Source organism: Camelus dromedarius, chromosome 27 (assembly GCF_036321535.1).
Source record: "Camelus dromedarius isolate mCamDro1 chromosome 27, mCamDro1.pat, whole genome shotgun sequence".
Classification (NCBI taxonomy): domain Eukaryota; kingdom Metazoa; phylum Chordata; class Mammalia; order Artiodactyla; family Camelidae; genus Camelus; species Camelus dromedarius.
In genome coordinates this window covers 2318308-2332453 of record NC_087462.1, presented here as the reverse complement: position 1 = coordinate 2332453, position 14146 = coordinate 2318308, and the positions used below count along the sequence as shown (strand labels likewise).

The 14146-nt window shown below is 60.6% G+C and overlaps 2 protein-coding genes across 2 annotated transcripts; one reads left to right on the top strand and one right to left on the bottom strand.

The window, feature by feature from the left end:
* Positions 1–628: 628 nt before the first annotated feature.
* MFSD12 (major facilitator superfamily domain containing 12) lies at positions 629–12665 on the top strand. The gene is made up of 10 exons (XM_031436909.2): positions 629–1059; positions 4854–5064; positions 6848–6986; positions 7096–7278; positions 7578–7670; positions 7764–7856; positions 8365–8535; positions 8618–8712; positions 9843–9973; positions 10088–12665. Exons 1-10 carry the CDS (start codon positions 762–764, stop codon positions 10108–10110), a joined length of 1437 nt encoding a protein of 478 aa, XP_031292769.2. The 5' UTR covers positions 629–761; the 3' UTR covers positions 10111–12665.
* On the bottom strand, positions 10725–14129 carry TEKTIP1 (tektin bundle interacting protein 1). The gene is made up of 4 exons (XM_031436914.2): positions 13536–14129; positions 11234–11472; positions 11013–11138; positions 10725–10915 (listed from the first exon to the last, which is right to left on the bottom strand). The coding sequence occupies exons 1-4, from the start codon at positions 13667–13669 to the stop codon at positions 10740–10742; spliced, it is 675 nt and encodes a 224-aa protein (XP_031292774.1). The 5' UTR covers positions 13670–14129; the 3' UTR covers positions 10725–10739.
* Between the last annotated feature and the right edge of the window lie 17 nt (positions 14130–14146).

Genomic DNA, 14146 nt, shown 5'->3' with positions numbered 1-14146 from the left:
CAGGTAAAATCGGAGAGACTTGCTCCGCCTCCTGCTCGGCTGGGATGAGAAAAAACACGTGGAGCTCTTGGCACAGTCAGTGCTCATTAAATGCCAGCTGGTGTTACCATTATGATTATCCCCATTATTATCGTTAATAACTAATTAATTAGAACGGATGCGTCCTCTCTGCTTCCGATTGGGTCTCTCCGGGCCGGGAAGTCACCGGACCCCGGGGAGAGGCGAGGTCGGATTCAGGCCTCTCTTCCACCCACTCATGCCCCCAGCCTGCTCAGTCCTCCTCGGTCCTCCTCGGTCCACGGCAGGCCTCGTAAACTTTCAGGCAGGCTGAGATGGCGCGGGCCTGGAGGCGGGAGTCTGATTAGGGGCGCCTCTGACCTTGTCCCCACCTCTGTGGGAGGGGTCCAGCCAACCTCTGTGATAACGTGGACACTAGGACCCCGCGGCCGGGTCAGTGCCGGGTGTCCGAGGCCGGGTTAACCCTGAGGCCACGCCCTTCTTCGTTGTGATTGGCTATAGGTCCCTGGCGCGCGTCTCCGATTGGTGGAGATGGCTGCCACTCCCGGAATTTCCCTTCCGTCCCGGGCCTTAGTCTCGGGTACGCCGGCCGTCAGCTGCAAAAGCGCTCCGTAGGGTGGGCGGGGAAGACGCAGCCGGCGGCGCAGAGAGAGGGCGGCGCAGAGAGAGCGCGGCGCAGACGGTCCCGGCCGGGGGTCCGGTCTGACAGCGACAGACGGCCGGCCCGAGCGCGGGGCGCCGCCATGGGCCCGGGGCCCCCGGCGGCCGGAGCGGGGGCGCCCCCGCGGCCGCTGTCCCTGGTCGCGCGGCTGAGCTACGCCGTGGGCCACTTCCTCAACGACCTGTGCGCGTCCATGTGGTTCACCTACCTGCTGCTCTACCTGCACTCGGTGCGCGCCTACAGCTCGCGCGGCGCCGGCCTGCTGCTGCTGCTCGGCCAGGTGGCCGACGGGCTGTGCACGCCCCTCGTGGGCTTCGAGGCTGACCGCGCCGCAGGCCGCTGCGCCCGCTTCGGCCCGCGCAAGGCCTGGCACCTGGTCGGTAAGCCCCAGCCCAGTCTCCCCCCATTCGACTGCCTGCCTCAGGGCCTGAGCCTCCCCCTCTACCCGACTGCACAGCCCATGAGTCTTCCCATCTGGCGGCTTAACTGCTCTGTGCGCTGTCTGCCTGTCTGTCCCATGGCTGCTGCCTGACCCGCGGTGCCTCCTCCATCTGAGGGTTCGCGCCACCCTCCAGTGTCGCTTTACTTTGTCTGACTCTCAAGGGCACCCTGAAGTTGGATCTTACTGCCAGCGCCTCCTCTGTCTGTCTGGTCTGGTTTGACTTAAACCTCCGTCTATAGGGTGACCACCCAGGACAACTCTGTCTGAGTGAGAGTCAGGTTGCCTTAGAGTCCTCGCTGTCTGTCCGTCCCCTAGAGCACTTCATCCATCCCCTGCCCCATACGGGCAACCTGGCCCTTGGCTGCTTTGGGGAGCTGCCCTGGGAGCTGGGTCGGAGGCCAGGTGAGACAGATGGGTCAGGGTTGTGTGCTTGTCTGGCTGATGGGATGGGGGTGTGCCGAGTTGGTAATGGGGTCTCCCTCTGTTCGTTCAGAGGGACTTGCCTGGACTGTTAGTGAGGGGAGGAGGGGAGGAGGTGGGTCCCTTGGGAGCTGGGGCATCCTACACGCTGCACACCCGTGATAAGGCCTGGCTCCCAGAGTCCCTTCTCCACCCGCCCAGACCCTGGGCCCTGAGATTAGCCTTGGCCACTTTGCCTGCTGTTCTTTCTCTGGCAGAAGTACTTGCCGCATCCTGGCACTTGGGGCTCGCCGGGCATTTCAGGAGGGAGAGCCAGAAATCCTGCCTGCTTCTGGGATTTCTGGGCGGCAGCTTTCTAGAAGCCAGGAGGGCCAGCTGCTGTCTCCTTGCCCTTGGGAACAGTGACTGAGGAGGCAGTGATTTCCCCTGGCCCTCATGAATGACATTTTTGCAAAGTACATCTGGTCTCCAAGTTGCCTGAGAGTGAGGCTGGCATTGCTGCGGCTGCGGCTCCACTCAGGGGCTGGATTTCAGGTTTCTTAGGTGCTGAGGATGCCCAGGCTGTCCTTAGGTCACTCTGGACTGTAGCAGCCAGGGAGGGGAGCAGGGGGAGGCAGGTGACTCAGACCCCAGTCAGAGGTATCCCTCTGCGGGCTGATGTTGGGATTGCTTACAGATCAGAGCTCAGAATCTCAAATGTGGTTTTGTTCATGATAGTTGGGTAGATTCATTGACATACCACAAAGATAGCTCTGGGGCCAGAGCGATATGACGGGCTCTTTTCTCTGGGGAGGACTGGTGAGACGTCTCTAAGGAGATGGAGCCAGGCATGGCTAGTATCCCTGGCAGTGGACACTGAATGTGCAAAGGCCCTGAGGTGGACCTAGTAACAGCTGGGAGCCTCCGGCCTGTTGTCTTCCCCTTTCCTAGGTGGCGGGCTGAGGTTCCGTGAAGTTTCCACCTGACCCCAGAGGAACAATCTGAGTCCCCTTGCAGAGGGGGAGGTTAGGAGGGTGGAGGCACCTTTGTCAATAAAGAACTGAAAGTTCTGTATTGATGCAAAACAATCCTGGTGGGTGCCCCAACCACACATCTGCCATGGGGTGAGCACATGGGGAGATCCAGGAAGATCTGTGGGGAGAGGAAGCCAGGGTGGTCCCTTGTGATGGCTGATAAGGCGACCTGAGTGAAGGTCACCTCTGCAAAAGTGCCCACTTCTCTATTTTACCCCTGAGTCTGTGGACTCACTCTTTCCCTTAAGAAGCCCTTGAGTTTTCCCCTCTAGCCCATAGGGGACCCAGAGAGCCAGATATGGATACTCCTGTCGGGTCCAGGCTGGGCAGCTGAGTACACTGGGCTTCATAAAGAAGAAGCAGAGCTCTGGAGGAAGGGACATTAGCTTTGGGGTTTTGAAGGATGAATAGGAGTGTGTGTGGAGAGGGCATTCCAAGTAGTTGAAACAGGTTGTGGAAAGGTGTCAAATCTCATGGCTTTGAAGTTGCTGAAGCAGGAAGTGGCTCAGAGTAGTAGGAGCCCCTGATTTCATACATTAACTCTTTAATTCTCACGCCGATCTTGTGAGGTATTTTCATTATCTCCCTTTTCTGGAAATGGAGGCCCAGAGAGGCAAAGTCACTTGCCCAAAGTCCCCCGGCCAGGCAGCCTAGCCCTGACAATAGTTAACCTGGCCTAGCCTGGGCAGCAGCAGGTTAGAGTCCGGCCAGGGCAGCACATTCTTCTGACTGGAGTCTGCAGTCCCTGCCTGGCCCCAGGGTGGCCTCCAGGCTGCCAGGAATCTGACCAGAGTGCCCCTCCCAGGCACCAGTTCCAGAGAAGTAGCAAGGGGGCGGTGTTTTGTTTCACTTCCCAATCCCAGGACGGTGGGGGCGGGCCTAGGGTCTGGGGAGTGAGGTCACCTCTGGACCCTGATGGGGGCGGAAGGAAGTCCGGCTACCAGGCACAGCACTCTGGGATGGGAGGAGCAGGATGGAGGTCACTGGGTTTCCTCGTCCAGAAATGGGGATAATAGTAACATTCCTCTCCTTGGGCTGTGAATAGAGGCCGCTGTTACTATTCACTCATTCAAAAGATCGTAATGTGTCAGGCTCCGTGCTGGGTGCCAGGGACACAGAAGTGACTCCGGGAGACCTGTTCTCCACCCCCATGGAGCCTGCAGCCTGGTGGGGGAGGCAGACAAGAAACAGACAGACAGGCAGGCAGTCAGGCAAAAGAATTCCTGTGCGTGCTAAGGGGTGTGAAGGAAAGAAAGCAGGGCCCAGACAGTGACAGGGCAGGGAGGGGACTGCTGGTGACTGGGCTGGTCAGGGGGGCTTCTTTGAGGAGGTGGCATTTGAGGTGAGTCCTGAGGGATGAAAAGGAGTGGGCCTTGCTAAGATGTGAGGGGGAAAGCATTCCAGGCAACAGGCACAGCCTGTGCAAAGGCCCTGAGGGCAGGGCCATGGCTGGTGTGCTGGAGGAACATGCAGGAGGCCTGTGTGGCTGGAGCAGAGTGAGCTGGGGGGAGACAGGGAGGATGTGAGGGCAGGGCGGAGACGGGGTGGGTGGTACAGGGCCTCTGGGGCCTCAGGAGCATTGTGCTTGTTCAGAGGTAGTAGTGTTCTCCAGAGGGAGAGGCCCCTTTATGAGCTGATGGGGACACTAGGGCTTGGAGAACCCAGGGGCTGGCTCAGCACCGCCCAGTGTCACCTGGGCCTCCTGACTCCTGGCAGCCTCACAGGACACTTGGTAGAAGCTGGGGAGGAAAGGACCCCCTCTGCAGCTGGAGCGGGAAGGGGAGGCTGGTGGGTAGGGGGTGTAAGTGGTGGGTCTGCGGTGGGCAGTTCTCCAGGGGAGAGCAGCGCCCTTTCTACCTGCTGTGTCACCAAGGGGGCGAACCCGGGGCATCCTGAGTTGACATGGGGAGGCCTCGTTCCTGCCCCTTCTTGTCTGTCACCTGGCTGTCTGTCCTGGCCCTGCCCCCGCTCCTGCCCCTGCGTTGGCTGCAGCATGTGACCTGTGTCTCAACTTCCCCATCACAAAGGGGCACGGAGCCTGGACTGGGAGGCCTGGCCCCTCTGTCCTGTTTGGCTGTGTGACCTCAGGGGTCCCCTATCTCTGCCATAGTTTTCCCATTTGTCACAGGGGCCATAAGCTTGGGGAGCCCTGGGCTGCTGACCCCTCACTCACTGTGGGACTTGGGGCGGTCTCCAGCCTTTCCTGTGTCTCAGTTTTGTCCCCACTCGCTTGCCCCTGGGGAGCCCTGGGCAGGGAGGAAGGCCACGTGACATGCCTACCCCGCTTGCTTGTCCACAGGCACCATCTGCGTCCTGCTCTCCTTCCCCTTCATCTTCAGCCCCTGCCTGGGCTGCGGGGCTGCCACGCCTGAGTGGGCTGCCCTCCTCTACTACGGGCCCTTCATTGTGATCTTCCAGTTTGGCTGGGCCGCTACGCAGATTGCCCACCTCAGCCTCATCCCGGAGCTCGTCACCAACGACCACGAGAAGGTGGAGCTCACGGCTCTCAGGTGCCACCTCGGTGGGGCGGAGTGGGGCGGGTGGGCGGGCACGCGCAGAGCAGGCGAGGCCAGGGGACCCAGGCCGCCTTCCGCGTCTGGGCTCTGCTTGGCTGTGCAGCTCCAGGACTCAGCTCCAGCCTGGACATCCGTAGATTAGTGTATCACTCAGCTGTTGCTGCATGACCCGTGAGCGCCAGGTGAGCAGCTTCAGTCAGCACACGTTTACCACATCACGGTTCCTGCAGGCCGAGTCTAGCTTAGCTTGGTTGGGTTCTCTGCTTCAGGTTTGAGGCTGCAGTCATGGTGTTGGCTAGGGCTGGGGTGTCCTCTGAGGCTTGGGGTCCCTCTACCCTGCTCACGTCTTGGTGGCAGTGTTCGTCTTCTCACAGATAAAGAACTCGTGGTGGCCTGCTGCTTCCTTGGGGCCAGCAGGAGAGTCTCTGATCTCAGGGATGCTGTAAACTTTCTTTCTGAGGGTCACCTGATTAGGCCAGGCCCATCTGGGGTAACCTCCTTCAGTTACATCGGTAAAATCTCTTTACCTTTGCCACAGAACGTTACCTAAACATGGGAGTGACATCCCATTATATTCCTAGGTCCCTTCCCCAAAGGGAGAGGGTTAGACAGGGCAGGGCCAGGGCATGGGAATCTCTGAGCCACCTTGGAGTCCTGCCTGCCACACTGGGTACAGCTTGTGCCCAGCTCATGCGCTGCTGACTTGCTTGAGGCGCTAGAGGAGGTGATTCTGGATATGATGCTAGTAGGAGCGTCTGTGGAACCTTTGCTGTGTACCAGGCGCAGTTCTGGGCCCTTCATGCAAACTCTTCTTTAATCCCTGTGATAAGCCCGAGAGGTTGTCATGTGCCCAGGGCCAGGGTTTGGGCAGAGCAGATCCCTATGGGGTCTGTGCAGTGGGAACAGGGTTCAGGAGATGACAGTTCTAGACAGGAAGGACGTGGCCTTTGAAGGCGGCCATGCGGCTGCAGCTCGGAGCCAGGCCGGGCTCACAGTGGGTGTAAGTGCTGTCATGAGATCCCCGTCTGTCTGCAGCCCAGCGTGACCTCCTCCCCACCCCACTCAGTTCCCCGCTACGGCTGAGAGTTCTAGGCACTAACGGCAGGGGTTGCCCAATGCCTGGGGCCCCCAAGGGCCCCAGCGGAGGAGGACGGGCTGGGCCTGGCAGAGGACAAGCTCTGGGCGCTTTCTTTGTACCCACAAGTGCTTTACTGCCTGCCTCGTGTCATCTTCGCCTTGACCTCCCAGGGTGGTGTTTTTCTCACTTTCAGAAAGGGAGACGGAGTCCTGGTTGAGCCCCAGAGGCTCCCTGCGCCGGCCAAGCCCCTAGAGGGACATGGCTCTGGGGCTGTAGGCAGGAGCAATCCTGGGTGACTCTAGGCCATGGAGCCCTTGTCCTGCTGAAGCCCAGGACCTGGGAATGAGGAACTCCAGAATCCTGGCTTCTGAACATTTTGGGCTCACGCTTCTGAGTTGCATCCCTGACTCAGCCCTGCTTTGGTGAGTCTCTGCATCCCAGCCCTGGGCCGACGGGACCTCATGGTCCTGGCCAGTGTCTTGGGTCAGAGTGGTAAATCATCAGATAATGTGCAGGCTGGGGAAACTGAGGCCAGCAGAGGCTTCCCAGGAGCCACCCAGTGTGTCGGTGGCTGAAATCACCCGTAGGTCAGAGGTTCCCCCAGACGCCACAAGCAGCTCCGGCTGTGCCGCTGCCTGGGAGGAAGCGGTTGTGTGGCTTCTGGGGTGCCCTGCTGAGGCCTCGCCTGCGCCCCACCAGGTACGCCTTCACCGTGGTGGCCAACATCACTGTCTATGGCGCTGCTTGGCTTCTGCTCCACCTGCAGGGCTCTACCCACATGGGGTCTGCTCAGGATGTCAGTGACCATCTGGGGGCCCAGGATGTGCCAGTGTTCCGGGTGAGCTGGGCCAGGAGTGGGCCAAAGCACTGCTGGCTGGGCGGGACACCCCAGGGCCCATGGCTTGGGCCGAGTGCCACTGCTGACCCTTTTCCTGCCTGGTCCCCAGAACCTCTCCCTGTTGGTGGTGGGTGTTGGAGCTGTCTTCTCACTGCTGTTCCACCTGGGCACCAAGGAGGGGCGCTGGCCGCAGGTGGAGGAGCCAGATGAACACAGCCCCCTGTTGGCCCCTGCTGCTGCCCAGCCCTTGGTACTCTGGAAACACTGGCTTCAGGAGCCAGCCTTTTATCAGGTACGTCATGGGGGGAGAGGAGGCTGGCATTAATGCCACCTTCCCACCAGGCCCTCACTCTGTGGGACTGTGGGCAGGGATGGCAAACATTGGAGCAAGTGTAGCCCCTTCTCCATTCCACACCCAGAGCAGACGTTAATAATCAGTCACTGCTCTCTTCTCCACCTGACCAGCTGGGAAGTCACTACTAATGGATCAGGTGCCAGCTGTAGGGCTGCTCACCTTGGCCCCCAATGCTCCCCGCTGCGGGAGTGGAAGACTACCCCATCTGACCCCTGAGCTGCCCCCTCTGCTCACAGGTGGGCCTGCTGTACATGAGCACGAGGCTTATCGTGAACCTGTCCCAGACGTACATGGCCATGTACCTCACCTACTCCCTCAGCCTGCCCAAGGTGAGCCGGGCGGGCAGGCCAGGGCGGCAGGGGTGGGGGGCCTGGAGCCTGAGGAGCCACGCCTGAAACACCTGTGCCACTCTGCCCCAACAGAGGTTCATCGCCACCATCCCGCTGGTGATGTACCTCAGTGGCTTCTTCTCCTCTTTCCTCATGAAGCCGGTCAACAAGCGTATCGGGAGGAACGTGAGTGGGCGGGGCTTGCAGGCAGGGGGCGGGAAGGAACGTGAGTGGGCGGAGCTCACAGGCAGGGGGCGGGGTTTGCCCAACAGAACCTGGGTGAATCCCGACCACCGCCTGCACACCCTGTAGAAGCCCTGGGTCTGGGAACCGACTTGTAGAATCCGGGGCTGCAGAGCTTTCTGTGCTGTCCAGTGCAGTAGCCAGGGGTCCAGCATGGCTGAGGAACTGAATGCTTCATTTGATTTCACTTTAATAGACTTGCGTTGAGATGCAAGCAGCTACCTGTCTCTAGTGGCAGATGAATCAGACAGTGTAGCCCCTGAACATCCTCTCCATGAGCTCAGCACTGCCAGGAATCCTTTGAGGTCGGAGCCGGGGGCTCCTTAGGGATGACCCAACTCAACCCCCTCATTTGCTGGGGTTGGGGGTGGGTTGAAGACCAGAAAGGGCAAGTGCCAGGCTCAGGGCTGCCCAGCGAGGTGGGCCTGACGCCCAGCTGGGCTCTCCGCAGATGACCTACTTCATGGGCCTCTTGGTGATCCTGGCCTTTGCTGCCTGGGTGGCGCTGGCAGATGTGCTGGGCGTGGCTGTGTATGTGGCGGCCGTGCTGCTGGGTGCGGGCTGTGCCACCATCCTTGTCACATCCCTGTCCATGACGGCTGACCTCATTGGCCCCCACACGGTAGGGCTGCTGGGCAGGGGCGGGTTAGGGTTGGGGACCAGGGCTGGGGCCAGGGGTGCTGACCCTCTGCCCATGTCCCCAGCATAGTGGAGCCTTCGTGTACGGCGCCATGAGCTTCTCGGACAAGGTGGCCAACGGTCTGGCAGTCATGGCCATCCAGAGCCTACACCCCTGCACGTGAGTGCCACCCACCTGATTGTGCATTTAACGAGGTATACTGAGTGTGTGCTGTGCACTGGGTGCCGCCCCAGTTCTGGGGACTCTGTGAGGACAGAAGGCCCTGCCTTGGTGGCTTCAAAGCCGGGGAGACCTGGTTGTTCCCCACCTTGGGCATCCATTCACCCACTCTGCAGTCTGTCCTGTGCCGGGTGCTGAGGACACAGCTCACAGATGGAGTGGGGGATGTGAGTGGGCAGGGCAGCAGAAGAGCTGGGAACCCCTGTAACTCAGACCCTTAAAACACAAGGTTCCAGCCTCAGGTGGTTCTAGACCCAGGTGTATGCCCTACAGAAGCCCAGGATTTGAGAATGAGAGCGGACCCAGTCCTCTGTCCTCATGGAGCTGGGGGCAGCAGTAGCATTAGTCACCACCTGAATCAGCGTGTGATCCAGACCAGTGGCGGGGGGGGGGGGGCGAAGGATGCCACTTATAGAAGCCTGACCTGGGCAAGAGGTCAGGGAGGGCTTCCTTGAGGAGGTGACATTGGACCTGAGACTGGAGAATGTCAGGGAGTTCTAGGCAAATGGGAGGAAGAGCACATGCAAAAGCCTTGCTCTGGGCAGGACTGTGCCTGGCATGTTGGAGGAACAAGGAAGCCCGTGTGGCAAGGGGGAGAGAGGGAGGAGGTGAGGGCAGGGAGGGGACGGGGCATGTTGTGCAGGGCTTTCTAGGCTGAGGGGAGGACATGAGCTTTTACTCCAGGGAAGTGGGAACTGTGGGTAGCAGTGGGGCAGGGCCTGGCTCAGGTGCTCACTGGCACCCCCTGGTGGCCCCTGCAGGGAGGGCCGACTGGGGGAGGTGATGGCAAGAAGTTGGGGGGGGGTACTGGGGGCAGTCCCGGTGGGTGGTGATGGGGCTGGACCAGGTCGGGGCTCAGGAGGGAGGAGTAGTGGGCAGTCTGAGACTCTGAAGGCAGAGCTGACATCATCAGCTGAAGTCTCATGTTGGAGGGGAGAAGAGGGTTGAGGGTGAACCCTCTGGTCCTGGCCTGAGTGTGGGGACGACAGGGCTGCCCCAGTGGAGATGGGAGGAGTGGGGAGCCCAGGCTGGTGTCTGCTCACCCTCTTCCGCCCTTGCTCTGCCCCTAGCTCAGACCTCTGCTGCAGGGCCTGCGTGGGCTTCTACCACTGGGTGATGGTGGCCGTGACGGGTGGCGTGGGTGTGGCCGCCACCCTCGCTCTGTGCAGTCTCCTCATCTGGCCCATCCGCCTTCGGCACTGTGAGTTGCAGGCCCCTCTTCCTCCTAAGAGCCCCAAGCCAGCCACAGGTGGTAGGTCTGGGACAGGACAGGCCCCACCCTGGCTAACCCCCCTCCCACCGTCTTCTCTTGCAGGGGACCCTGGAGCCCAGCCCTGACACCGCCTCATAGTCCCTTGCCCTCTATTAATTAACCACAACTGTGACTGTCCTCCTGTTCCTCTGTTCCCACCCTGCATCTGTCCTGCCGGCTGCAGGGGGTTAGTGGGTGAGGTCAGGATGGGCGGGGACACCGAGCTAGGCCCTCTGGTACCCAGGGGCTGTTGGGGTCCCCCAGTCCCCACTCTAATCCCTCCCAGCTGCTTGGATGGTTTGGGGTGCTCTGTGTTGTGGAGGAACTGGATATGAAGGTCCCAGATCCAGGGGCTGTGCCAGGCTCACCCCTGGGCTGGCTAGGGTCTCCCGGGTGCTGCCAGGCCCTGGAGGACGGTGTTGGCACTGAGCCTGCCAGGAGCCCCAGCCCCGGGGTTGGGGGACTGGGCCCAGATCCCAGCCGTGGCGGCAGCGGGGATCAGCGTGCCGGGCTTAGGCCACCACCAACAGTGAATAAAGAGCTGCCCCTGGCGAGGACTGTGGCCTCGGCTGTTAGCCTGGGCCGGGCTTGGGGAGCCGATGCCGGGAGAGGGCAGCTGGTGTCTGCCTGCCTCTGCCCTGGGGCTTGGTCCCCAGGGTCCTGGTTGGTAGTTGCCTTTATCCCTGCAGAGCTGCTTTGGGCAGCAAGATCTTTATCAGCGAGTGGGCGCGTAGACGGGCGGAGGCCGGTTGGTGGAGGGGCAGTAGGGTTCCAGGTCCCACTGCCGGTAGTTCTGGGTGATGTAGCGTGGGCGCTGGGGCGCTGACAGGTGCGGCACATAGTCAGACACCCGCCAAGGTGGCTCCACCCCAAATCGGTGCCTGTTGATCACTGTGGGGCCAGGACCTGGGTCACTGCCTGGCCCCAGCCCAGGAGGCCTTGTTCCTGCCCCATCCCCTGGGTCTCAGGACCCGAGCCCCAGCCTCACCGTACTCCTTGCCCCAGATGGGTCTGTCTTTCCACAGCATGCTCCCCCACCGTGTGCTGGGGTCCCGGTACTGGGCGGGGATGATGGGGTCGTACCAGGCGGTCTCCCGGAGACGTTGGGTGTAGGCTGCAGGGTGAGCGGGGAGGTCATCTCTGCATCTCTAGCCCTCACCCTCCCCTCAAGGCTGGCCTGAGGTCGGGCAGACAGGGCCGGGCACTCACCCGAGGGCATGCTCCGCTCCCGGTGGCCATAGCATCCATGCCAGCGGGCATAAGCCTCACGGTACGGGCTGTCCAGAGCCCGCGGGAGCGTGTACCAGGCTTCTCGGGGGTCCGAGTTGGTTAGGCCGGTGTACCACAGGTGGCCAGCCGCATCACGTCCCATGGGCGTGTACCTCCAGCGCGCCGCCTGCTGGATGGCCGGTGTCCAGCGGGGCCCCTCCTGGGACAGGTAGTCATCACTAAGGGCCGGGGTGGGGAGGAGACAGACTGAGCTGGCGATCCCCCGCCACCACCACCCGGGGCCTCTTCATCCTCTTTGCTGCGTGTTGCCAGCATGGAGGGTGCAGTCCTGGCCCATGGTGCCGGGCCCTCCTCCATCCCCACGGGGCCACATCTGTCGTTCAGTACCAGACTCCCCCACTCCAGGCTGCTGGAGGTTGACCCCTCGTGGCCCTCTCCTCTCTGCCACAGCCTCCTCAACCCCCAGGATCTTCCTAACATTCCACCTTTTCAGCTTTCCTTGAATCTACCAAGTCCTGCCCAGCCTCCCAGACCTGTAGGCCCTTTCATCCAGGAAGCCCCCTGGCCTGGGAGGTGTCCCAGGAGGAAGTGGTCTCAGCTATATGGCTGAGTGAGGGGCCCAGGCTTCACTGTCCCTGGTCTGGCCTGGGAGCCATGGGTTGGGTATACAGGGATGGTGTGCGGGTGCCCAGGCTCCAGGAAGACCTTCGGGGAACCCTTGTGCCATCACCGTCCACCCAGTCTCTGCAGCCAGCTGGGAGTGAAAACAAGCTCACGTTTAGAGGAGGAACTATGCAGCTACACGAGTGCCTGCTACAGGGGGCCTGTGGTCCTAGAGCCTCTCCTAGACTGAGAGCATCAGGACGGCCTCCCTGAGGAGATGGCAGTGATGTGAGGCAGGGGTGGCATGTGCAAAGGCCCTGGGGTGGGAGGAGGCAGGGAATGGTTTGTGGAACAGAGGCTAGCAGTGCAGAATGTGTAGTGGAAATATGCTAATGATGGCAAAAACCAAACCTTAGTAAGGTGCCATTAAACCTAAAAACATCCTTCCGGACCTGAAAGACAAAGACGGGCATGTCCTTTGGCCTGGTGAGCTCGCTTCTGGGAATCCCCTCCGGGAATGGGGCGAGGATGCTCCCAGCAAGGACTGTTGACAAACGCTCTCCCCTGTGCTGGCTCAGAGTTCTCACTCCCCATGGAAAACCAAAACCCAAGACTCGTAAAAGGTGGGACCATCCCAGTCGGCTGTGGGACATCAGTCTTGGGAATCTGCCGCAGACTGTGTTTGCCACACGCAGGGCAGGAGCTTCAGGACCAGCAGGCAGGGCCTTCTGAACTAAAAATGAACTTAAACTACAGAATGTGCTGCACATGATTTGTAAAAAGGAATTAAAACAGTCTAAAACAACAATGATAAGTGAGTCACTGTGTCAATTACTCCTCCAAAAAAAAGGAGCTCGTTACAGCTGGGGAAGAAAACCCCTCCCGAGGTGTGCGCCGTGCCAGCGCACCTCCCACTACAGCGTGGAACCTGTTTCAGTCACGGCCGCACACCTGCTTTTTGACTTCCTCGGAAATGAAGCAGCACCAAGGGTGCTCACTCTTTTTCTAAAGCTGCACAGTAACGCTTATAAACACTTATTAATGGGCTCTCTAATGGGTTGAAAGTGTCCCACCAAATTCATGTCCACCTGGAATCTCAGAACGTGACCTTATTTGGAAATAGGGTCTTAGCAGACTTAAGGTGGAGTCTTGTGGGGTCAGGTGGCCCTGATGCAACGCCTGGTGTCCCGGTAGGGATGGGGGGATCTGGACAGCTGGGAGATGGTCATGTGACAACCGAGGCCACGATGAGTTGATGCTTATATAAGCCAAGGGATGCCACAGACTGTGAGCAGTCCCCAGAAGCTGGGAGGGACACGGGACAGGTACTCCCTCATGGCCTCAGAAGGCCTCAGCCTTGCTGACTGGTCTTGGTCTGGGACTTCTGGCCTCCAGAGCTGGGAGGGGGTGAATTCTGTGCTCAAAGCTGCCCCACTGTGGGTGTGGTTCCAGCAGAGCAGGGCTCACGGGACCTATTACCAGCTCTGTTGGCTGTGCGCGCACGCGTGTTGTGTGTGTGACCTGTGTGCACTCCTGCAGGGGCCCAAGCCTGGTATGGGTGAGTGGGGAGGTGTGCAGGGGGGCAGCCAGGTTTGGATGAGAGAGTGCCCCTGTGAGAATGAATGATGCTGGCGGAAAGCAAACCCGGAGACAGTGGAGGGGCAGGGCGGGCACTCACCTGTACAGAGGTGCCGGGAAGTCCACTTCCAGGGTCCCCTGGGGGACGTAGGGCCGGGCAGCCTCCCGCCTCAGAGTCTGCATGTCTGCCTCTGGGTGCCCGGGGGCTCCTGCCTCCAAAGCCCGTGGAGCCATTGTTGACAGCTACAAAGGTGGCTCTGGCGTCCTGGCAACGGCTCAGCCAGCTGGCCCCCATCCAGGCCACTCCCCCAGCTGAGGGGCCAGGAAGCAAGGGCAGAGGCTGGAGGAAGGAGGCGGGCACGCACTGGGTGGGGCCGTGGCCTTGAGCCCCTGCCTTCCCACCCCTCCTCTGCCTCCTAACCCCCATGGGAGGGTCTCTGAACCAAATGAAGCTTCTGAATTTCCCTCCTGCACCCCGAGTTCCACCCTTCAGGGTGCTCAGGTGCCCGTGCAGCCCTCAGCCCCTCTCTTGTCCCCACCCTGCCCCCATCCAATCCATCCTTTGGTCCCAGAACACGTCCAGAGCGAGAATCCGCACACACACGTTTTCAGTAGCAATACCCACAACAGCCAAAGGGTGGACACAACCCAAATGCCCACCAACTGCAGGATGGACACACAGCACAGGGTCCACCCACATGCTGGAGTACT